Source organism: Salvelinus namaycush, chromosome 26 (assembly GCF_016432855.1).
Source record: "Salvelinus namaycush isolate Seneca chromosome 26, SaNama_1.0, whole genome shotgun sequence".
Classification (NCBI taxonomy): Eukaryota; Metazoa; Chordata; class Actinopteri; order Salmoniformes; family Salmonidae; genus Salvelinus; species Salvelinus namaycush.
In genome coordinates this window covers 13,417,076-13,439,255 of record NC_052332.1, presented here as the reverse complement: position 1 = coordinate 13,439,255, position 22,180 = coordinate 13,417,076, and the positions used below count along the sequence as shown (strand labels likewise).

The window sequence follows — 22,180 nt, the reverse complement described above, 5'->3', positions numbered from 1 at the left end:
TGTTAGGAGCTAGTGTAACAAGCGTTTCGCTCCACCTGCTATAACGTCTGCTAAACGGTGTACGTGAACAATAAACTTTGATTTGAGTTTTATTGATTTATTTTTCTGCCCGAAGCCTGTGCCACATTTAGCCGAGATGTGCGTAGATGCAGTAATTTGTCTCATTTTTACGCTTCTTTTAAAAATAGAATAATAACACTATCCTACAACTAATGGCCTATATTGTTTCGTCCGGCTCCTGTGCGCATCTCCGGTTTTATTTCCTCTGCATTTATAATGTTAGTGATTTATGTTAGTGACGTGATCATGTTGCTCCTGTCTCCCCTGCAGGCTCCCAGAGGGTTTCACCCAGCTCCTCAGCCTGTCACAGCTCTACCTGAATGACGCCTTCCTCGAGTTCCTTCCAGCCAGCTTCGGCAGGTAAGACATCAGACAATCAATCAATCACAATTCATATACACTGACTGTACAAAACTTTAGGAACATGCAATTTTTCATGACATAGACTGACCAGGTGAATGCTATGATCTCTTATTATTGTCACCTGTTAAATCTTCAGTCAGTTTAGATGGAGGAGACAGGTTAAAGAAGGATTTTTAAGCCTTGAGACAATTGAGACATGGATTGTGTATGTGTGTCAGTCAGAGGGTGAATGGGCGAGACAAAATATTTAAGTGCCTTTGAACGGGGTATGGTAGTAGGTGCCAGGCGCTCAAGTTTGAGTGTGTCAAGAACTGCAACGCTGCTGGGTTTTTCACGCTCAACAGTTTCCCGTCTGTATCAAGAATGGTCCACTACCAAAAGGACATCCAGCCAACTTGACAAGTGTGACAAGCATTGGCGTCAACATGGGCCAGAATCCGTGTGGAATGCTTTCGACACCTTGTAGTCCATGCCCCGACAAGTTGAGGTTGTTTTGAGGGCATAAGGGGAGCAAATCTCCAAAAGCAAATACACTGCGTTTGTTGGCCTTAAAGTACACAAGTGCTCACATGCAAGGAAGCAGGCAGGTATTGAAAATGGGTTCAAGGGGTGAAATTTTGTCTCCTCAGTCACAAAAAATAGCATGACAAGGTACTGTAGGTTATTCCCTCGAGACAGGAAGCCGTTACCTTATAGTGATGTTGGAATGACGGGCAAAAATCCATGTTTACTTATCTCATCTTCAGAGTTGGGGACCTTAACCTCCCCATGGAAATTCTTTAAACTGGGAAAGGGCGTGTGTGTGTTGCAGTTGTGTGTTGCAGTTGTGTGTTGCAGTTGTGTGTTGCAGTTGTGAGTTGCAGTTGTGCGTTGCAGTTGTTAGTGCGTGCGTGCGTTGCAGGTTTGAGTTGCAGTTGTGAGTTGCAGTTGTTCGTGCGTGCGTTGCAGGTTTGAGTTGCAGTTGTTCGTGCGTGCGTTGCAGGTTTGAGTTGCAGTTGTGCGTGCGTTGCAGTTGTGCGTGCGTTGCAGTTGTGCGTGCGTTACAGTTGTGCGTGCGTTAGTCGTGCGTGCGTTACAGTCGTGCGTGCGTTACAGTCGTGCGTGCGTTGCAGTTGTGCGTGCGTTGCAGTTGTGCGTGCGTTACAGTTGTGCGTGCGTTGCAGTCGTGCGTGCGTTGCAGTCGTGCGTGCGTTGCAGTTGTGCGTGCGTTACAGTTGTGCGTGCGTTACAGTTGTGCGTGCGTTACAGTTGTGCGTGCGTTGCAGTTGTGCGTGCGTTGCAGTTGTGCGTTGCAGTTGTTAGTGCGTGCGTGCGTTGCAGGTTTGAGTTGCAGTTGTGAGTTGCAGTTGTTCGTGCGTGCGTTGCAGGTTTGAGTTGCAGTTGTTCGTGCGTGCGTTGCAGGTTTGAGTTGCAGTTGTGCGTGCGTTGCAGTTGTGCGTGCGTTGCAGTTGTGCGTGCGTTACAGTTGTGCGTGCGTTAGTCGTGCGTGCGTTACAGTCGTGCGTGCGTTACAGTCGTGCGTGCGTTGCAGTTGTGCGTGCGTTGCAGTTGTGCGTGCGTTACAGTTGTGCGTGCGTTGCAGTCGTGCGTGCGTTGCAGTCGTGCGTGCGTTGCAGTTGTGCGTGCGTTACAGTTGTGCGTGCGTTACAGTTGTGCGTGCGTTACAGTTGTGCGTGCGTTGCAGTTGTGCGTGCGTTGCAGTTGTGCGTGCGTTACAGTTGTGCGTGCGTTGCAGTTGTGCTTGCGTTACAGTTGTGCGTGCGTTACAGTTGTGCGTGCGTTACAGTTGTGCGTGCGTTACAGTTGTGCGTGCGTTACAGTTGTGCGTGCGTTACAGTTGTGCGTGCGTTACAGTTGTGCGTGCGTTACAGTTGTGCGTGCGTTGCAGTTGTGCGTGCGTTACAGTTGTGCGTGCGTTGCAGTTGTGCGTGCGTTGCAGTTGTGCGTGCGTTGCAGTTGTGCGTGCGTTACAGTTGTGCGTGCGTTACAGTTGTGCGTGCGTTACAGTTGTGCGTGCGTTACAGTTGTGCGTGCGTTACAGTCGTGCGTGCGTTGCAGTCGTGCGTGCGTTGCAGTCGTGCGTGCGTTGCAGTTGTGCGTGCGTTGCAGTTGTGCGTGCGTTGCAGTTGTGCGTTACAGTTGTGCGTGCGTTACAGTTGTGCGTGCGTTGCAGTTGTGCGTGCGTTGCAGTTGTGCGTGCGTTACAGTTGTGCGTGCGTTACAGTTGTGCGTGCGTTGCAGTTGTGCGTGCGTTGCAGTTGTGCGTGCGTTGCAGTTGTGCGTGCGTTGCAGTTGTGCGTGCGTTGCAGTTGTGCGTGCGTTGCAGTTGTGCGTGCGTTACAGTTGTGCGTGCGTTACAGTTGTGCGTGCGTTGCAGTTGTGCGTGCGTTGCAGTTGTGCGTGCGTTACAGTTGTGCGTGCGTTGCAGTTGTGCGTTGCAGTGCGTTGCAGTTGTGCGTGCGTTGCAGTTGTGCGTGCGTTGCAGTTGTGCGTGCGTTGCAGTTGTCCGTTGCAGTGCGTTGCAGTTGTGCGTGCGTTACAGTTGTGCGTGCGTTGCAGTTGTGCGTGCGTTGCAGTTGTGCGTTGCAGTGCGTTACAGTTGTGCGTGCGTTACAGTTGTGCGTGCGTTGCAGTTGTGCGTGCGTTGCAGTTGTGCGTGCGTTGCAGTTGTGCGTGCGTTACAGTTGTGCGTGCGTTGCAGTTGTGCGTGCGTTGCAGTTGTGCGTGCGTTACAGTTGTGCGTGCGTTACAGTTGTGCGTGCGTTACAGTTGTGCGTGCGTTGCAGTTGTGCGTGCGTTGCAGTTGTGCGTGCGTTGCAGTTGTGCGTTACAGTTGTGCGTGCGTTACAGTTGTGCGTGCGTTGCAGTTGTGCGTGCGTTGCAGTTGTGCGTGCGTTGCAGTTGTGCGTGCGTTACAGTTGTGCGTGCGTTACAGTTGTGCGTGCGTTGCAGTTGTGCGTGCGTTGCAGTTGTGCGTGCGTTGCAGTTGTGCGTGCGTTGCAGTTGTGCGTGCGTTGCAGTTGTGCGTGCGTTGCAGTTGTGCGTGCGTTACAGTTGTGCGTGCGTTACAGTTGTGCGTGCGTTACAGTTGTGCGTGCGTTACAGTTGTGCGTGCGTTACAGTTGTGCGTGCGTTGCAGTTGTGCGTTGCAGTGCGTTGCAGTTGTGCGTGCGTTGCAGTTGTGCGTGCGTTGCAGTTGTGCGTGCGTTGCAGTTGTCCGTTGCAGTGCGTTGCAGTTGTGCGTGCGTTACAGTTGTGCGTGCGTTGCAGTTGTGCGTGCGTTGCAGTTGTGCGTTGCAGTGCGTTGCAGTTGTGCGTGCGTTGCAGTTGTGCGTTGCAGTGCGTTACAGTTGTGCGTGCGTTACAGTTGTGCGTGCGTTGCAGTTGTGCGTGCGTTGCAGTTGTGCGTGCGTTGCAGTTGTGCGTGCGTTGCAGTTGTGCGTGCGTTACAGTTGTGCGTGCGTTACAGTTGTGCGTGCGTTACAGTTGTGCGTGCGTTGCAGTTGTGCGTGCGTTACAGTTGTGCGTGCGTTGCAGTTGTGCGTGCGTTGCAGTCGTGCGTGCGTTACAGTCGTGCGTGCGTTGCAGTCGTGCGTGCGTTGCAGTCGTGCGTGCGTTGCAGTCGTGCGTGCGTTGCAGTTGTGCGTGCGTTACAGTTGTGCGTGCGTTGCAGTTGTGCGTGCGTTACAGTTGTGCGTGCGTTACAGTTGTGCGTGCGTTACAGTTGTGCGTGCGTTACAGTTGTGCGTGCGTTACAGTTGTGCGTGCGTTACAGTTGTGCGTGCGTTACAGTTGTGCGTGCGTTGCAGTTGTGCGTGCGTTGCAGTCGTGCGTGCGTTGCAGTCGTGCGTGCGTTACAGTTGTGCGTGCGTTACAGTTGTGCGTGCGTTACAGTTGTGCGTGCGTTGCAGTTGTGCGTGCGTTGCAGTTGTGCGTGCGTTACAGTTGTGCGTGCGTTGCAGTTGTGCTTGCGTTACAGTTGTGCGTGCGTTACAGTTGTGCGTGCGTTACAGTTGTGCGTGCGTTACAGTTGTGCGTGCGTTACAGTTGTGCGTGCGTTACAGTTGTGCGTGCGTTACAGTTGTGCGTGCGTTACAGTTGTGCGTGCGTTACAGTTGTGCGTGCGTTGCAGTTGTGCGTGCGTTACAGTTGTGCGTGCGTTACAGTTGTGCGTGCGTTACAGTTGTGCGTGCGTTACAGTTGTGCGTGCGTTGCAGTTGTGCGTGCGTTGCAGTTGTGCGTGCGTTACAGTTGTGCGTGCGTTACAGTTGTGCGTGCGTTACAGTTGTGCGTGCGTTACAGTTGTGCGTGCGTTAGTCGTGCGTGCGTTAGTCGTGCGTGCGTTGCAGTCGTGCGTGCGTTGCAGTCGTGCGTGCGTTACAGTCGTGCGTGCGTTGCAGTTGTGCGTGCGTTGCAGTTGTGCGTGCGTTGCAGTTGTGCGTTACAGTTGTGCGTGCGTTACAGTTGTGCGTGCGTTACAGTTGTGCGTGCGTTGCAGTTGTGCGTGCGTTACAGTTGTGCGTGCGTTACAGTTGTGCGTGCGTTGCAGTTGTGCGTGCGTTGCAGTTGTGCGTGCGTTGCAGTTGTGCGTGCGTTGCAGTTGTGCGTGCGTTGCAGTTGTGCGTGCGTTACAGTTGTGCGTGCGTTGCAGTCGTGCGTGCGTTGCAGTCGTGCGTGCGTTGCAGTCGTGCGTGCGTTACAGTTGTGCGTGCGTTACAGTTGTGCGTGCGTTACAGTTGTGCGTGCGTTGCAGTTGTGCGTGCGTTGCAGTTGTGCGTGCGTTACAGTTGTGCGTGCGTTGCAGTTGTGCTTGCGTTACAGTTGTGCGTGCGTTACAGTTGTGCGTGCGTTACAGTTGTGCGTGCGTTACAGTTGTGCGTGCGTTACAGTTGTGCGTGCGTTACAGTTGTGCGTGCGTTACAGTTGTGCGTGCGTTACAGTTGTGCGTGCGTTGCAGTTGTGCGTGCGTTACAGTTGTGCGTGCGTTGCAGTTGTGCGTGCGTTGCAGTTGTGCGTGCGTTGCAGTTGTGCGTGCGTTGCAGTTGTGCGTGCGTTACAGTTGTGCGTGCGTTACAGTTGTGCGTGCGTTACAGTTGTGCGTGCGTTACAGTCGTGCGTGCGTTGCAGTCGTGCGTGCGTTGCAGTCGTGCGTGCGTTGCAGTCGTGCGTGCGTTGCAGTTGTGCGTTACAGTTGTGCGTGCGTTACAGTTGTGCGTGCGTTGCAGTTGTGCGTGCGTTGCAGTTGTGCGTGCGTTGCAGTTGTGCGTGCGTTACAGTTGTGCGTGCGTTACAGTTGTGCGTGCGTTGCAGTTGTGCGTGCGTTGCAGTTGTGCGTGCGTTGCAGTTGTGCGTGCGTTGCAGTTGTGCGTGCGTTGCAGTTGTGCGTGCGTTGCAGTTGTGCGTGCGTTACAGTTGTGCGTGCGTTACAGTTGTGCGTGCGTTACAGTTGTGCGTGCGTTGCAGTTGTGCGTGCGTTACAGTTGTGCGTGCGTTGCAGTTGTGCGTTGCAGTGCGTTGCAGTTGTGCGTGCGTTGCAGTTGTGCGTGCGTTGCAGTTGTGCGTGCGTTGCAGTTGTCCGTTGCAGTGCGTTGCAGTTGTGCGTGCGTTACAGTTGTGCGTGCGTTGCAGTTGTGCGTGCGTTGCAGTTGTGCGTTGCAGTGCGTTGCAGTTGTGCGTGCGTTGCAGTTGTGCGTTGCAGTGCGTTACAGTTGTGCGTGCGTTACAGTTGTGCGTGCGTTGCAGTTGTGCGTGCGTTGCAGTTGTGCGTGCGTTGCAGTTGTGCGTGCGTTACAGTTGTGCGTGCGTTGCAGTTGTGCGTGCGTTGCAGTTGTGCGTGCGTTACAGTTGTGCGTGCGTTACAGTTGTGCGTGCGTTACAGTTGTGCGTGCGTTGCAGTTGTGCGTGCGTTGCAGTTGTGCGTGCGTTGCAGTTGTGCGTTACAGTTGTGCGTGCGTTACAGTTGTGCGTGCGTTGCAGTTGTGCGTGCGTTGCAGTTGTGCGTGCGTTGCAGTTGTGCGTGCGTTGCAGTTGTGCGTGCGTTACAGTTGTGCGTGCGTTACAGTTGTGCGTGCGTTGCAGTTGTGCGTGCGTTGCAGTTGTGCGTGCGTTGCAGTTGTGCGTGCGTTGCAGTTGTGCGTGCGTTGCAGTTGTGCGTGCGTTGCAGTTGTGCGTGCGTTACAGTTGTGCGTGCGTTACAGTTGTGCGTGCGTTACAGTTGTGCGTGCGTTACAGTTGTGCGTGCGTTGCAGTTGTGCGTGCGTTGCAGTTGTGCGTGCGTTGCAGTTGTGCGTGCGTTGCAGTTGTGCGTGCGTTGCAGTTGTCCGTTGCAGTGCGTTGCAGTTGTGCGTGCGTTACAGTTGTGCGTGCGTTGCAGTTGTGCGTGCGTTGCAGTTGTGCGTTGCAGTGCGTTGCAGTTGTGCGTGCGTTGCAGTTGTGCGTTGCAGTGCGTTACAGTTGTGCGTGCGTTACAGTTGTGCGTGCGTTGCAGTTGTGCGTGCGTTGCAGTTGTGCGTGCGTTGCAGTTGTGCGTGCGTTACAGTTGTGCGTGCGTTGCAGTTGTGCGTGCGTTACAGTTGTGCGTGCGTTACAGTTGTGCGTGCGTTACAGTTGTGCGTGCGTTGCAGTTGTGCGTGCGTTACAGTTGTGCGTGCGTTGCAGTTGTGCGTGCGTTGCAGTCGTGCGTGCGTTACAGTCGTGCGTGCGTTACAGTCGTGCGTGCGTTACAGTCGTGCGTGCGTTGCAGTCGTGCGTGCGTTGCAGTCGTGCGTGCGTTGCAGTTGTGCGTGCGTTACAGTTGTGCGTGCGTTGCAGTTGTGCGTGCGTTACAGTTGTGCGTGCGTTACAGTTGTGCGTGCGTTACAGTTGTGCGTGCGTTACAGTTGTGCGTGCGTTACAGTTGTGCGTGCGTTACAGTTGTGCGTGCGTTACAGTTGTGCGTGCGTTGCAGTTGTGCGTGCGTTGCAGTCGTGCGTGCGTTGCAGTCGTGCGTGCGTTACAGTTGTGCGTGCGTTACAGTTGTGCGTGCGTTACAGTTGTGCGTGCGTTGCAGTTGTGCGTGCGTTGCAGTTGTGCGTGCGTTACAGTTGTGCGTGCGTTGCAGTTGTGCTTGCGTTACAGTTGTGCGTGCGTTACAGTTGTGCGTGCGTTACAGTTGTGCGTGCGTTACAGTTGTGCGTGCGTTACAGTTGTGCGTGCGTTACAGTTGTGCGTGCGTTACAGTTGTGCGTGCGTTACAGTTGTGCGTGCGTTACAGTTGTGCGTGCGTTGCAGTTGTGCGTGCGTTACAGTTGTGCGTGCGTTGCAGTTGTGCGTGCGTTACAGTTGTGCGTGCGTTACAGTTGTGCGTGCGTTACAGTTGTGCGTGCGTTGCAGTTGTGCGTGCGTTGCAGTTGTGCGTGCGTTGCAGTTGTGCGTGCGTTGCAGTTGTGCGTGCGTTGCAGTTGTCCGTTGCAGTGCGTTGCAGTTGTGCGTGCGTTACAGTTGTGCGTGCGTTGCAGTTGTGCGTGCGTTGCAGTTGTGCGTTGCAGTGCGTTGCAGTTGTGCGTGCGTTGCAGTTGTGCGTTGCAGTGCGTTACAGTTGTGCGTGCGTTACAGTTGTGCGTGCGTTGCAGTTGTGCGTGCGTTGCAGTTGTGCGTGCGTTGCAGTTGTGCGTGCGTTACAGTTGTGCGTGCGTTGCAGTTGTGCGTGCGTTACAGTTGTGCGTGCGTTACAGTTGTGCGTGCGTTACAGTTGTGCGTGCGTTGCAGTTGTGCGTGCGTTACAGTTGTGCGTGCGTTGCAGTTGTGCGTGCGTTGCAGTCGTGCGTGCGTTACAGTCGTGCGTGCGTTACAGTCGTGCGTGCGTTACAGTCGTGCGTGCGTTGCAGTCGTGCGTGCGTTGCAGTCGTGCGTGCGTTGCAGTTGTGCGTGCGTTACAGTTGTGCGTGCGTTGCAGTTGTGCGTGCGTTACAGTTGTGCGTGCGTTACAGTTGTGCGTGCGTTACAGTTGTGCGTGCGTTACAGTTGTGCGTGCGTTACAGTTGTGCGTGCGTTACAGTTGTGCGTGCGTTACAGTTGTGCGTGCGTTGCAGTTGTGCGTGCGTTGCAGTTGTGCGTGCGTTGCAGTCGTGCGTGCGTTACAGTCGTGCGTGCGTTACAGTTGTGCGTGCGTTACAGTTGTGCGTGCGTTGCAGTTGTGCGTGCGTTGCAGTTGTGCGTGCGTTACAGTTGTGCGTGCGTTACAGTTGTGCGTGCGTTACAGTTGTGCGTGCGTTACAGTTGTGCGTGCGTTGCAGTTGTGCGTGCGTTGCAGTTGTGCGTGCGTTACAGTTGTGCGTGCGTTACAGTTGTGCGTGCGTTACAGTTGTGCGTGCGTTACAGTTGTGCGTGCGTTGCAGTTGTGCGTGCGTTGCAGTTGTGCGTGCGTTACAGTTGTGCGTGCGTTGCAGTTGTGCGTGCGTTACAGTTGTGCGTGCGTTGCAGTTGTGCGTTGCAGTGCGTTGCAGTTGTGCGTGCGTTGCAGTTGTGCGTGCGTTGCAGTTGTGCGTGCGTTGCAGTTGTCCGTTGCAGTGCGTTGCAGTTGTGCGTGCGTTACAGTTGTGCGTGCGTTGCAGTTGTGCGTGCGTTGCAGTTGTGCGTTGCAGTGCGTTGCAGTTGTGCGTGCGTTGCAGTTGTGCGTTGCAGTGCGTTACAGTTGTGCGTGCGTTGAAGTTGTGCGTGCGTTGCAGTTGTGCGTGCGTTGCAGTTGTGCGTGCGTTACAGTTGTGCGTGCGTTGCAGTTGTGCGTGCGTTACAGTTGTGCGTGCGTTACAGTTGTGCGTGCGTTACAGTTGTGCGTGCGTTAGTTGTGCGTGCGTTACAGTTGTGCGTGCGTTACAGTTGTGCGTGCGTTGCAGTTGTGCGTGCGTTGCAGTTGTGCGTGCGTTGCAGTTGTGCGTGCGTTGCAGTCGTGCGTGCGTTACAGTCGTGCGTGCGTTACAGTCGTGCGTGCGTTACAGTCGTGCGTGCGTTACAGTCGTGCGTGCGTTACAGTCGTGCGTGCGTTACAGTCGTGCGTGCGTTACAGTCGTGCGTGCGTTGCAGTCGTGCGTGCGTTGCAGTCGTGCGTGCGTTGCAGTCGTGCGTGCGTTGCAGTCGTGCGTGCGTTGCAGTCGTGCGTGCGTTGCAGTCGTGCGTGCGTTACAGTCGTGCGTGCGTTACAGTCGTGCGTGCGTTACAGTCGTGCGTGCGTTACAGTCGTGCGTGCGTTACAGTCGTGCGTGCGTTACAGTCGTGCGTGCGTTGCAGTCGTGCGTGCGTTGCAGTCGTGCGTGCGTTGCAGTCGTGCGTGCGTTACAGTCGTGCGTGCGTTGCAGTTGTGCGTGCGTTGCAGTTGTGCGTGCGTTGCAGTTGTGCGTGCGTTGCAGTCGTGCGTGCGTTGCAGTCGTGCGTGCGTTGCAGTCGTGCGTGCGTTGCAGTCGTGCGTGCGTTGCAGTCGTGCGTGCGTTGCAGTCGTGCGTGCGTTGCAGTCGTGCGTGCGTTGCAGTCGTGCGTGCGTTGCAGTCGTGCGTGCGTTGCAGTCGTGCGTGCGTTGCAGTCGTGCGTGCGTTGCAGTCGTGCGTGCGTTGCAGTCGGTGGCGTGCGTTGCAGTCGTGCGTGCGTTGCAGTCGTGCGTGCGTTGCAGTCGTGCGTGCGTTGCAGTCGTGCGTTGCAGTTGTGCGTGCGTTGCAGTTGTGCGTTGCAGTTGTGCGTTGCAGTTGTGCGTGCGTTGCAGTTGTGCGTGCGTTGCAGTTGTGCGTGCGTTGCAGTTGTGCGTGCGTTGCAGTTGTGCGTTGCAGTGCATTGCAGTTGTGCGTGCGTTACAGTTGTGCGTGCGTTGCAGTTGTGCGTTGCAGTGCGTTGCAGTTGTGCGTGCGTTACAGTTGTGCGTGCGTTGCAGTTGTGCGTTGCAGTGCGTTGCAGTTGTGCGTGCGTTGCAGTTGTGCGTGCGTTGCAGTTGTGCGTTGCAGTTGTGCGTGCGTTACAGTTGTGCGTGCGTTGCAGTTGTGCGTTGCAGTGCGTTGCAGTTGTGCGTGCGTTACAGTTGTGCGTGCGTTGCAGTTGTGCGTTGCAGTGCGTTGCAGTTGTGCGTGCGTTGCAGTTGTGCGTGCGTGCGTTGCAGTTGTGCGTGCGTGCGTTGCAGTTGTGCGTGCGTTGCAGTTGTGCGTGCGTGCGTTGCAGGTTTGAGTTGCAGTTGTTCGTGCGTGCATTGCAGGTTTGAGTTGCAGTTGTTCGTGCGTGCATTGCAGGTTTGAGTTGCAGTTGTTCGTGCGTGCATTGCAGGTTTGAGTTGCAGTTGTTCGTGCGTTGCAGTTGTGCGTGCGTTGCAGTTGTGCGTGCGTTGCAGTTGTGCGTGCGTTGCAGTTGTGCGTGCGTTGCAGTTGTGCGTGCGTTGCAGTTGTGCGTGCGTTGCAGTTGTGCGTGCGTTGCAGTTGTGCGTGCGTTGCAGTTGTGCGTGCGTTACAGTCGTGCGTGCGTTACAGTCGTGCGTGCGTTACAGTCGTGCGTGCGTTACAGTTGTGCGTGCGTTACAGTTGTGCGTGCGTTACAGTTGTGCGTGCGTTACAGTTGTGCGTGCGTTGCAGTTGTGCGTGCGTTACAGTTGTGCGTGCGTTACAGTTGTGCGTGCGTTGCAGTTGTGCGTGCGTTGCAGTTGTGCGTTACAGTTGTGCGTGCGTTACAGTTGTGCGTGCGTTACAGTTGTGCGTGCGTTACAGTTGTGCGTGCGTTGCAGTTGTGCGTGCGTTACAGTTGTGCGTGCGTTGCAGTTGTGCGTGCGTTGCAGTTGTGCGTGCGTTGCAGTTGTGCGTGCGTTACAGTTGTGCGTGCGTTGCAGTTGTGCGTGCGTTGCAGTTGTGCGTGCGTTGCAGTTGTGCGTGCGTTGCAGTTGTGCGTGCGTTACAGTTGTGCGTGCGTTACAGTTGTGCGTGCGTTACAGTTGTGCGTGCGTTGCAGTTGTGCGTTGCAGTGCGTTGCAGTTGTGCGTGCGTTGCAGTTGTGCGTTGCAGTGCGTTACAGTTGTGCGTGCGTTACAGTTGTGCGTGCGTTGCAGTTGTGCGTGCGTTGCAGTTGTGCGTGCGTTGCAGTTGTGCGTTGCAGTGCGTTACAGTTGTGCGTGCGTTGCAGTTGTGCGTTGCAGTGCGTTACAGTTGTGCGTGCGTTGCAGTTGTGCGTGCGTTGCAGTTGTGCGTGCGTTGCAGTTGTGCGTTACAGTTGTGCGTGCGTTGCAGTTGTGCGCGCGTTACAGTTGTGCGCGCGTTACAGTTGTGCGCGCGTTACAGTTGTGCGCGCGTTACAGTTGTGCGTGCGTTGCAGTTGTGCGTGCGTTACAGTTGTGCGTGCGTTGCAGTTGTGCGTTGCAGTGCGTTGCAGTTGTGCGTGCGTTGCAGTTGTGCGTGCGTTGCAGTTGTGCGTGCGTTGCAGTTGTCCGTTGCAGTGCGTTGCAGTTGTGCGTGCGTTACAGTTGTGCGTGCGTTGCAGTTGTGCGTGCGTTGCAGTTGTGCGTTGCAGTGCGTTGCAGTTGTGCGTGCGTTGCAGTTGTGCGTTGCAGTGCGTTACAGTTGTGCGTGCGTTGAAGTTGTGCGTGCGTTGCAGTTGTGCGTGCGTTGCAGTTGTGCGTGCGTTACAGTTGTGCGTGCGTTGCAGTTGTGCGTGCGTTACAGTTGTGCGTGCGTTACAGTTGTGCGTGCGTTACAGTTGTGCGTGCGTTAGTTGTGCGTGCGTTACAGTTGTGCGTGCGTTACAGTTGTGCGTGCGTTGCAGTTGTGCGTGCGTTGCAGTTGTGCGTGCGTTGCAGTCGTGCGTGCGTTACAGTCGTGCGTGCGTTACAGTCGTGCGTGCGTTACAGTCGTGCGTGCGTTACAGTCGTGCGTGCGTTACAGTCGTGCGTGCGTTACAGTCGTGCGTGCGTTACAGTCGTGCGTGCGTTACAGTCGTGCGTGCGTTGCAGTCGTGCGTGCGTTGCAGTCGTGCGTGCGTTGCAGTCGTGCGTGCGTTGCAGTCGTGCGTGCGTTGCAGTCTTGCGTGCGTTACAGTCGTGCGTGCGTTACAGTCGTGCGTGCGTTACAGTCGTGCGTGCGTTACAGTCGTGCGTGCGTTACAGTCGTGCGTGCGTTACAGTCGTGCGTGCGTTGCAGTCGTGCGTGCGTTGCAGTTGTGCGTGCGTTACAGTTGTGCGTGCGTTGCAGTTGTGCGTGCGTTGCAGTCGTGCGTGCGTTGCAGTCGTGCGTGCGTTGCAGTCGTGCGTGCGTTGCAGTCGTGCGTGCGTTGCAGTCGTGCGTGCGTTGCAGTCGTGCGTGCGTTGCAGTCGTGCGTGCGTTGCAGTCGTGCGTGCGTTGCAGTCGTGCGTGCGTTGCAGTCGTGCGTGCGTTGCAGTCGTGCGTGCGTTGCAGTCGTGCGTGCGTTGCAGTCGTGCGTGCGTTGCAGTCGTGCGTGCGTTGCAGTCGTGCGTGCGTTGCAGTTGTGCGTTGCAGTTGTGCGTGCGTTGCAGTTGTGCGTTGCAGTTGTGCGTGCGTTGCAGTTGTGCGTGCGTTGCAGTTGTGCGTGCGTTGCAGTTGTGCGTGCGTTGCAGTTGTGCGTGCGTTGCAGTTGTGCGTTGCAGTGCATTGCAGTTGTGCGTGCGTTACAGTTGTGCGTGCGTTGCAGTTGTGCGTTGCAGTGCGTTGCAGTTGTGCGTGCGTTACAGTTGTGCGTGCGTTGCAGTTGTGCGTTGCAGTGCGTTGCAGTTGTGCGTGCGTTGCAGTTGTGCGTGCGTTGCAGTTGTGCGTTGCAGTTGTGCGTGCGTTACAGTTGTGCGTGCGTTGCAGTTGTGCGTTGCAGTGCGTTGCAGTTGTGCGTGCGTTACAGTTGTGCGTGCGTTGCAGTTGTGCGTTGCAGTGCGTTGCAGTTGTGCGTGCGTTGCAGTTGTGCGTGCGTGCGTTGCAGTTGTGCGTGCGTGCGTTGCAGTTGTGCGTGCGTTGCAGTTGTGCGTGCGTGCGTTGCAGGTTTGAGTTGCAGTTGTTCGTGCGTGCATTGCAGGTTTGAGTTGCAGTTGTTCGTGCGTGCATTGCAGGTTTGAGTTGCAGTTGTTCGTGCGTGCATTGCAGGTTTGAGTTGCAGTTGTTCGTGCGTTGCAGTTGTGCGTGCGTTGCAGTTGTGCGTGCGTTGCAGTTGTGCGTGCGTTGCAGTTGTGCGTGCGTTGCAGTTGTGCGTGCGTTGCAGTTGTGCGTGCGTTGCAGTTGTGCGTGCGTTGCAGTTGTGCGTGCGTTGCAGTTGTGCGTGCGTTACAGTCGTGCGTGCGTTACAGTCGTGCGTGCGTTACAGTCGTGCGTGCGTTACAGTTGTGCGTGCGTTACAGTTGTGCGTGCGTTACAGTTGTGCGTGCGTTACAGTTGTGCGTGCGTTGCAGTTGTGCGTGCGTTACAGTTGTGCGTGCGTTACAGTTGTGCGTGCGTTGCAGTTGTGCGTGCGTTGCAGTTGTGCGTTACAGTTGTGCGTGCGTTACAGTTGTGCGTGCGTTACAGTTGTGCGTGCGTTACAGTTGTGCGTGCGTTGCAGTTGTGCGTGCGTTACAGTTGTGCGTGCGTTACAGTTGTGCGTGCGTTGCAGTTGTGCGTGCGTTGCAGTTGTGCGTGCGTTACAGTTGTGCGTGCGTTGCAGTTGTGCGTGCGTTGCAGTTGTGCGTGCGTTACAGTTGTGCGTGCGTTGCAGTTGTGCGTGCGTTACAGTTGTGCGTGCGTTACAGTTGTGCGTGCGTTACAGTTGTGCGTGCGTTGCAGTTGTGCGTTGCAGTGCGTTGCAGTTGTGCGTGCGTTGCAGTTGTGCGTTGCAGTGCGTTACAGTTGTGCGTGCGTTACAGTTGTGCGTGCGTTGCAGTTGTGCGTGCGTTGCAGTTGTGCGTGCGTTGCAGTTGTGCGTTGCAGTGCGTTACAGTTGTGCGTGCGTTGCAGTTGTGCGTTGCAGTGCGTTACAGTTGTGCGTGCGTTGCAGTTGTGCGTGCGTTGCAGTTGTGCGTGCGTTGCAGTTGTGCGTTACAGTTGTGCGTGCGTTACAGTTGTGCGTGCGTTACAGTTGTGCGTGCGTTGCAGTTGTGCGTGCGTTACAGTTGTGCGTGCGTTGCAGTTGTGCGTGCGTTGCAGTTGTGCGTGCGTTACAGTTGTGCGTGCGTTGCAGTTGTGCGTGCGTTGCAGTTGTGCGTGCGTTACAGTTGTGCGTGCGTTGCAGTTGTGCGTGCGTTGCAGTTGTGCGTGCGTTACAGTTGTGCGTGCGTTACAGTTGTGCGTGCGTTGCAGTTGTGCGTTGCAGTGCGTTGCAGTTGTGCGTGCGTTGCAGTTGTGCGTTGCAGTGCGTTACAGTTGTGCGTGCGTTACAGTTGTGCGTGCGTTGCAGTTGTGCGTGCGTTGCAGTTGTGCGTGCGTTGCAGTTGTGCGTGCGTTACAGTTGTGCGTGCGTTGCAGTTGTGCGTGCGTTACAGTTGTGCGTGCGTTACAGTTGTGCGTGCGTTACAGTTGTGCGTGCGTTGCAGTTGTGCGTGCGTTGCAGTCGTGCGTGCGTTGCAGTCGTGCGTGCGTTGCAGTCGTGCGTGCGTTGCAGTCGTGCGTGCGTTGCAGTCGTGCGTGCGTTGCAGTCGTGCGTGCGTTGCAGTCGTGCGTGCGTTGCAGTCGTGCGTGCGTTGCAGTCGTGCGTGCGTTGCAGTCGTGCGTGCGTTGCAGTCGTGCGTGCGTTGCAGTCGTGCGTGCGTTGCAGTCGTGCGTGCGTTGCAGTCGTGCGTGCGTTGCAGTCGTGCGTGCGTTGCAGTCGTGCGTGCGTTACAGTCGTGCGTGCGTTGCAGTCGTGCGTGCGTTGCAGTCGTGCGTGCGTTGCAGTCGTGCGTGCGTTGCAGTCGTGCGTGCGTTGCAGTCGTGCGTGCGTTGCAGTCGTGCGTGCGTTGCAGTCGTGCGTGCGTTGCAGTCGTGCGTGCGTTGCAGTCGTGCGTGCGTTGCAGTCGTGCGTGCGTTGCAGTCGTGCGTGCGTTACAGTCGTGCGTGCGTTACAGTCGTGCGTGCGTTACAGTCGTGCGTGCGTTGCAGTCGTGCGTGCGTTGCAGTCGTGCGTGCGTTACAGTTGTGCGTGCGTTACAGTTGTGCGTGCGTTACAGTTGTGCGTGCGTTGCAGTTGTGCGTGCGTTGCAGTTGTGCGTGCGTTGCAGTTGTGCGTGCGTTACAGTTGTGCGTGCGTTACAGTTGTGCGTGCGTTACAGTTGTGCGTGCGTTACAGTTGTGCGTGCGTTACAGTCGTGCGTGCGTTGCAGTCGTGCGTGCGTTGCAGTCGTGCGTGCGTTGCAGTCGTGCGTGCGTTGCAGTCGTGCGTGCGTTGCAGTTGTGCGTTACAGTTGTGCGTGCGTTACAGTTGTGCGTGCGTTGCAGTTGTGCGTGCGTTGCAGTTGTGCGTGCGTTACAGTTGTGCGTGCGTTGCAGTTGTGCGTGCGTTGCAGTTGTGCGTGCGTTACAGTTGTGCGTGCGTTGCAGTTGTGCGTGCGTTACAGTTGTGCGTGCGTTACAGTTGTGCGTGCGTTGCAGTTGTGCGTGCGTTACAGTTGTGCGTGCGTTACAGTTGTGCGTGCGTTACAGTTGTGCGTGCGTTGCAGTTGTGCGTGCGTTGCAGTTGTGCGTTGCAGTGCGTTGCAGTTGTGCGTGCGTTGCAGTTGTGCGTGCGTTGCAGTTGTGCGTGCGTTGCAGTTGTCCGTTGCAGTGCGTTGCAGTTGTGCGTGCGTTACAGTTGTGCGTGCGTTGCAGTTGTGCGTGCGTTGCAGTTGTGCGTTGCAGTGCGTTGCAGTTGTGCGTGCGTTGCAGTTGTGCGTTGCAGTGCGTTACAGTTGTGCGTGCGTTACAGTTGTGCGTGCGTTGCAGTTGTGCGTGCGTTGCAGTTGTGCGTGCGTTGCAGTTGTGCGTGCGTTACAGTTGTGCGTGCGTTACAGTTGTGCGTGCGTTACAGTTGTGCGTGCGTTACAGTTGTGCGTGCGTTACAGTTGTGCGTGCGTTACAGTTGTGCGTGCGTTGCAGTTGTGCGTGCGTTGCAGTTGTGCGTGCGTTACAGTTGTGCGTGCGTTGCAGTCGTGCGTGCGTTGCAGTCGTGCGTGCGTTACAGTCGTGCGTGCGTTACAGTCGTGCGTGCGTTACAGTCGTGCGTGCGTTACAGTCGTGCGTGCGTTACAGTCGTGGGTGCGTTGCAGTCGTGCGTGCGTTGCAGTCGTGCGTGCGTTGCAGTCGTGCGTGCGTTGCAGTCGTGCGTGCGTTGCAGTCGTGCGTGCGTTGCAGTCGTGCGTGCGTTGCAGTCGTGCGTGCGTTGCAGTCGTGCGTGCGTTGCAGTCGTGCGTGCGTTGCAGTCGTGCGTGCGTTACAGTCGTGCGTGCGTTACAGTCGTGCGTGCGTTGCAGTCGTGCGTGCGTTGCAGTCGTGCGTGCGTTGCAGTCGTGCGTGCGTTGCAGTCGTGCGTGCGTTGCAGTCGTGCGTGCGTTGCAGTCGTGCGTGCGTTGCAGTCGTGCGTGCGTTGCAGTCGTGCGTGCGTTGCAGTCGTGCGTGCGTTGCAGTCGTGCGTGCGTTGCAGTCGTGCGTGCGTTGCAGTCGTGCGTGCGTTGCAGTCGTGCGTGCGTTGCAGTCGTGCGTGCGTTGCAGTTGTGCGTTGCAGTCGTGCGTGCGTTGCAGTTGTGCGTGCGTTGCAGTGCGTTGCAGTTGTGCGTGCGTTGCAGTTGTGCGTGCGTTGCAGTTGTGCGTGCGTTGCAGTTGTGCGTGCGTTGCAGTTGTGCGTGCGTTACAGTTGTGCGTGCGTTGCAGTGCATTGCAGTTGTGCGTGCGTTACAGTTGTGCGTGCGTTGCAGTTGTGCGTTGCAGTGCGTTGCAGTTGTGCGTGCGTTACAGTTGTGCGTGCGTTGCAGTTGTGCGTTGCAGTGCGTTACAGTTGTGCGTGCGTTGCAGTTGTGCGTTGCAGTGCGTTGCAGTTGTGCGTGCGTTGCAGTTGTGCGTGCGTTGCAGTTGTGCGTGCGTTGCAGTTGTGCGTTGCAGTTGTGCGTGCGTTACAGTTGTGCGTGCGTTGCAGTTGTGCGTTGCAGTGCGTTGCAGTTGTGCGTGCGTTACAGTTGTGCGTGCGTTGCAGTTGTGCGTTGCAGTGCGTTGCAGTTGTGCGTGCGTTGCAGTTGTGCGTGCGTGCGTTGCAGTTGTGCGTGCGTTGCAGTTGTGCGTGCGTGCGTTGCAGGTTTGAGTTGCAGTTGTTCGTGCGTGCATTGCAGGTTTGAGTTGCAGTTGTTCGTGCGTGCATTGCAGGTTTGAGTTGCAGTTGTTCGTGCGTGCATTGCAGGTTTGAGTTGCAGTTGTTCGTGCGTTGCAGTTGTGCGTGCGTTGCAGTTGTGCGTGCGTTGCAGTTGTGCGTGCGTTGCAGTTGTGCGTGCGTTGCAGTTGTGCGTGCGTTGCAGTTGTGCGTGCGTTGCAGTTGTGCGTGCGTTGCAGTTGTGCGTGCGTTACAGTCGTGCGTGCGTTACAGTTGTGCGTGCGTTACAGTTGTGCGTGCGTTACAGTTGTGCGTGCGTTACATTTGTGCGTGCGTTACAGTTGTGCGTGCGTTGCAGTTGTGCGTGCGTTGCAGTTGTGCGTGCGTTACAGTTGTGCGTGCGTTACAGTTGTGCGTGCGTTACAGTTGTGCGTGCGTTGCAGTTGTGCGTGCGTTGCAGTTGTGCGTGCGTTGCAGTTGTGCGTGCGTTGCAGTTGTGCGTGCGTTGCAGTTGTGCGTGCGTTGCAGTTGTGCGTGCGTTGCAGTTGTGCGTGCGTTGCAGTTGTGCGTGCGTTGCAGTCGTGCGTGCGTTGCAGTCGTGCGTGCGTTGCAGTCGTGCGTGCGTTGCAGTCGTGCGTGCGTTGCAGTCGTGCGTGCGTTGCAGTTGTGCGTTACAGTTGTGCGTGCGTTGCAGTTGTGCGTGCGTTGCAGTTGTGCGTGCGTTGCAGTTGTGCGTGCGTTGCAGTTGTGCGTGCGTTGCAGTTGTGCGTTGCAGTTGTGCGTGCGTTACAGTTGTGCGTGCGTTGCAGTTGTGCGTTGCAGTGCGTTGCAGTTGTGCGTGCGTTGCAGTTGTGCGTTGCAGTGCGTTGCAGTTGTGCGTGCGTTACAGTTGTGCGTGCGTTGCAGTTGTGCGTTGCAGTGCGTTGCAGTTGTGCGTGCGTTACAGTTGTGCGTGCGTTGCAGTTGTGCGTTGCAGTGCGTTACAGTTGTGCGTGCGTTGCAGTTGTGCGTTGCAGTGCGTTACAGTTGTGCGTGCGTTGCAGTTGTGCGTTGCAGTGCATTGCAGTTGTGCGTGCGTTGCAGTTGTGCGTGCGTTGCAGTTGTGCGTGCGTTGCAGTTGTGCGTTGCAGTTGTGCGTGCGTTACAGTTGTGCGTGCGTTGCAGTTGTGCGTTGCAGTTGTGCGTGCGTTGCAGTTGTGCGTTGCAGTGCGTTGCAGTTGTGCGTGCGTTACAGTTGTGCGTGCGTTGCAGTTGTGCGTTGCAGTGCGTTGCAGTTGTGCGTGCGTTACAGTTGTGCGTGCGTTGCAGTTGTGCGTTGCAGTGCGTTGCAGTTGTGCGTGCGTTGCAGTTGTGCGTGCGTGCGTTGCAGTTGTGCGTGCGTTGCAGTTGTGCGTGCGTGCGTTGCAGGTTTGAGTTGCAGTTGTTCGTGCGTGCATTGCAGGTTTGAGTTGCAGTTGTTCGTGCGTGCATTGCAGGTTTGAGTTGCAGTTGTTCGTGCGTGCATTGCAGGTTTGAGTTGCAGTTGTTCGTGCGTGCATTGCAGGTTTGAGTTGCAGTTGTTCGTGCGTTGCAGTTGTGCGTGCGTTGCAGTTGTGTGTGCGTTGCAGTTGTGCGTGCGTTGCAGTTGTGCGTGCGTGCGTTGCAGTTGTAGTGTGAGGTTAGAAGTCAGAGGAACCAGTATGTGTATGAATGCAGTGTGATGTGAAAGTTTGAGATAAAATCAACTGCTACAACCCTCTTTCTTCTTCAATTGCTTCAACTTCCACACTCCCCTGTCTCTATAGAGACTAACTCTTTATCATATAACTCATCTCTCCCACGGTGAAGATCACAACTGTATTGTGATCACAACTGTAAAGTGCATTCGGAAAGTTTTCAGACCCCTTTACTTTTTCCATATTTTGTTACGTTACACAGCCTAATTCTAAAATGGATTCAATTGTTTTTTTTCTTCTTTTCATGACTCTAAACGCAATACCCCATAATGACAAAGCAAAAATAGTTTTGTAGATTTTTTTAACTGAAATTACATTTACATTAGTATTCAGACCTTTTACTCTGTACTTTGTTGAAGCACCTTTGGCAGTGATTACAGCGTCGAGTCTTCTTGGGTATGATGATACAAGCTTGGCACACCTGTATTTGAGGAGTTTCTCCCATTATTCTTTGGCAGTGATTACAGCGTCGAGTCTTCTTGGGTATGATGATACAAGCTTGGCACACCTGTATTTGGGGAGTTTCTCCCATTATTCTTTGGCAGTGATTACAGCGTCTAGTCTTTTTGGGTATGATGATACAAGCTTGGCACACCTGTATTTGGGGAGTTTCTCCCATTATTCTTTGGCAGTGATTACAGCGTCGAGTCTTCTTGGGTATGATGATACAAGCTTGGCACACCTGTATTTGGGGAGTTTCTCCCATTATTCTTTGGCAGTGATTACAGCGTCGAGTCTTTTTGGGTATGATACAAGCTTGGCACACCTGTATTTGGGGAGTTTCTCCCATTATTCTCTGCAGTTCAGGTTGGATGGGGAGCGTCGCTGCACAGCTTTTTTCAGGTTTCTCCAGAGATGTTCGATTGGGTTCAAGTCCCGGCTCTGGCTGGGCCACTCACGGACATTCAGAGACTTGTCCTGTGACGCTTGGCATTCAGGCCAAAGAGTTCAATTTTGGTTTCATCAGAACAGAAAATCTTAGTGCCTTTTGGCAAACTACAAGCAAGGCTGTCGTGTGCATTTTACTGAGGAGTGGTTTCCATCTGGCCACTCTACCGTAAAGGCCTGATTAGTGGAGTGCTGCAGAGATGGTTGTTCTTCTGGAATGTTCTCCCATCTCCATTGAGGAATTCTGGAGTTTACCATTTGGGTTCTTGGTCACCTCCCTGACCAAGGCTCTTCTCCCCTGATGGCTCAGTTTGGCCGTGAGGACAGCTATAGCAAGTGTCTTGATGGTGCCAAACTTCTTCCATTTAAGAATGTATTTTTTATTTTATTTAACCTTTTATTTAACCAGGCAAGTCAGTTAAGAACAAATTCTCATTTACAATGATGTCCTACCCCAGCCAAACCCTAACCCGGACGACGCTGGGCCAATTGTGCCCCGCCCTATTTGGACTCTCAATCACGGCCGGTTGTGATAGAGCCTGGAATCGAACCAGGGTCTGTAGTGATGCCTCTAGCACTGAGATGCAGTGCCTTAAACTGCTGCGCCACTCGGGAGGCCATTGTGCTCTTGGGGAACTTCAATGCCGCAGAAATGTTTTGGTACCCTTCCCCAGATCCGTGCCTCAGCACAATCCTGTCTCGCTCTACGGACAATTCCTTTGACCTCATGGCTTGGTTTTTGCTCTGACATTTACTGTCAACTGTGGGACCTTATATAGACAGGTGTGTGCCTTTCCAAACCATGCCCAATCAATTGAATTTACCACAGGTGGACTCCAATCAAGTTGTAGTAACATCTCAACGATGATCAATGGGAACAGGATGCAACTGAGCGCAATTTTGAGTTTCATAGCAAAGGGTCTGAATACTTGTGTAAATAAGGTATTTCAGTTTTTTATTTGTAATACATTTGCAAAAAATCTACAAACCTGTTTTCGCGATGTCATTATGGGGTATTGTGTGTAGATTGAGGAACATTTTTTTATGTAACCAATTTCAGAATAAGGCTGTAACGTAACAAAATTTGGGGAAGGGGTCTGAATACTTTCCGAACTTACTGTAAGCTATAGTATGTAATCATGGCTAGATCATATAGGTTTATGACATGGGAGGAAACCTTGCTACTGACCTTATGTAGCTTTCTCTTGGGCTCAGTTTCCCCACTTTACAGCTGAATCACAGCTGGGTTTCAAACTAGCAGGAGTCATGTGGAATCTTGAATTACATATCAGTATGGCTCACATCGTTGGTCAGGCCCCAGTGATCCAGCTCCAGGATAAGCCTTTGTTTTTAGACAAAACCATCCAGTAAAACGACACTATCCCATGTCCCTGAAGACTGGTCAATATATTTCACTTTGAGTATACACAGTGAGTGTTATGTCATTGACTTGTATTCTACCTCTATCTCTCGCTCTCCTCTTCCTCTCTCACTCTCCCTCAGGTTGACTAAACTGCAGATCCTGGAGCTGAGAGAGAACCAGTTAAAGATGCTGCCAAAGTAAGTTTTCTGTCTCTGTTTCACATGTTGTTTTCCCCACATCAAAGCCCTTGCAGACCTCACAGCTCACAGTCCACAGACGAACAAGAGGTGGCTCTTTGTGAGCAACCATGATTGTGGGAGGGAGAAAAAAGGACAAGTGCCTTTCTATTGTTCTCTCGCTCGCTCTCTCTTCTCTCTTCTCTCTCCCTCTCTACCCTACACACTCTTGCTTTCTCAGTCTCTCTCACTTTTTCTCTGTGGCATTGAATTTCACCGTGTGGAATTAAAATTTACCAGACATTTGAGAAATTTACCAGACCCATATGCATTGGGTGCATAACCGGATTAGGGCGCCCACCCACGGTGTTCAGAATGACCGAACTCACATTTCGTTTATG

The 22,180-nt window shown here is 54.6% G+C and overlaps 1 protein-coding gene across 3 annotated transcripts in view; it reads left to right on the top strand.

Annotated features, from left to right (window-relative positions):
- LOC120020969 (erbin-like) overlaps positions 1 to 22,180 on the top strand; it is a 145,185-nt gene that overhangs the window by 73,205 nt on the left and 49,800 nt on the right. For all 3 annotated transcript variants that reach the window (XM_038964641.1, XM_038964642.1, XM_038964640.1), the window contains exons 6-7: positions 331 to 420; positions 21,744 to 21,800. In XM_038964641.1, coding sequence (XP_038820569.1) covers positions 331 to 420; positions 21,744 to 21,800 — 147 coding nt within the window. The remainder of the gene's footprint in view (positions 1 to 330; positions 421 to 21,743; positions 21,801 to 22,180) is intronic.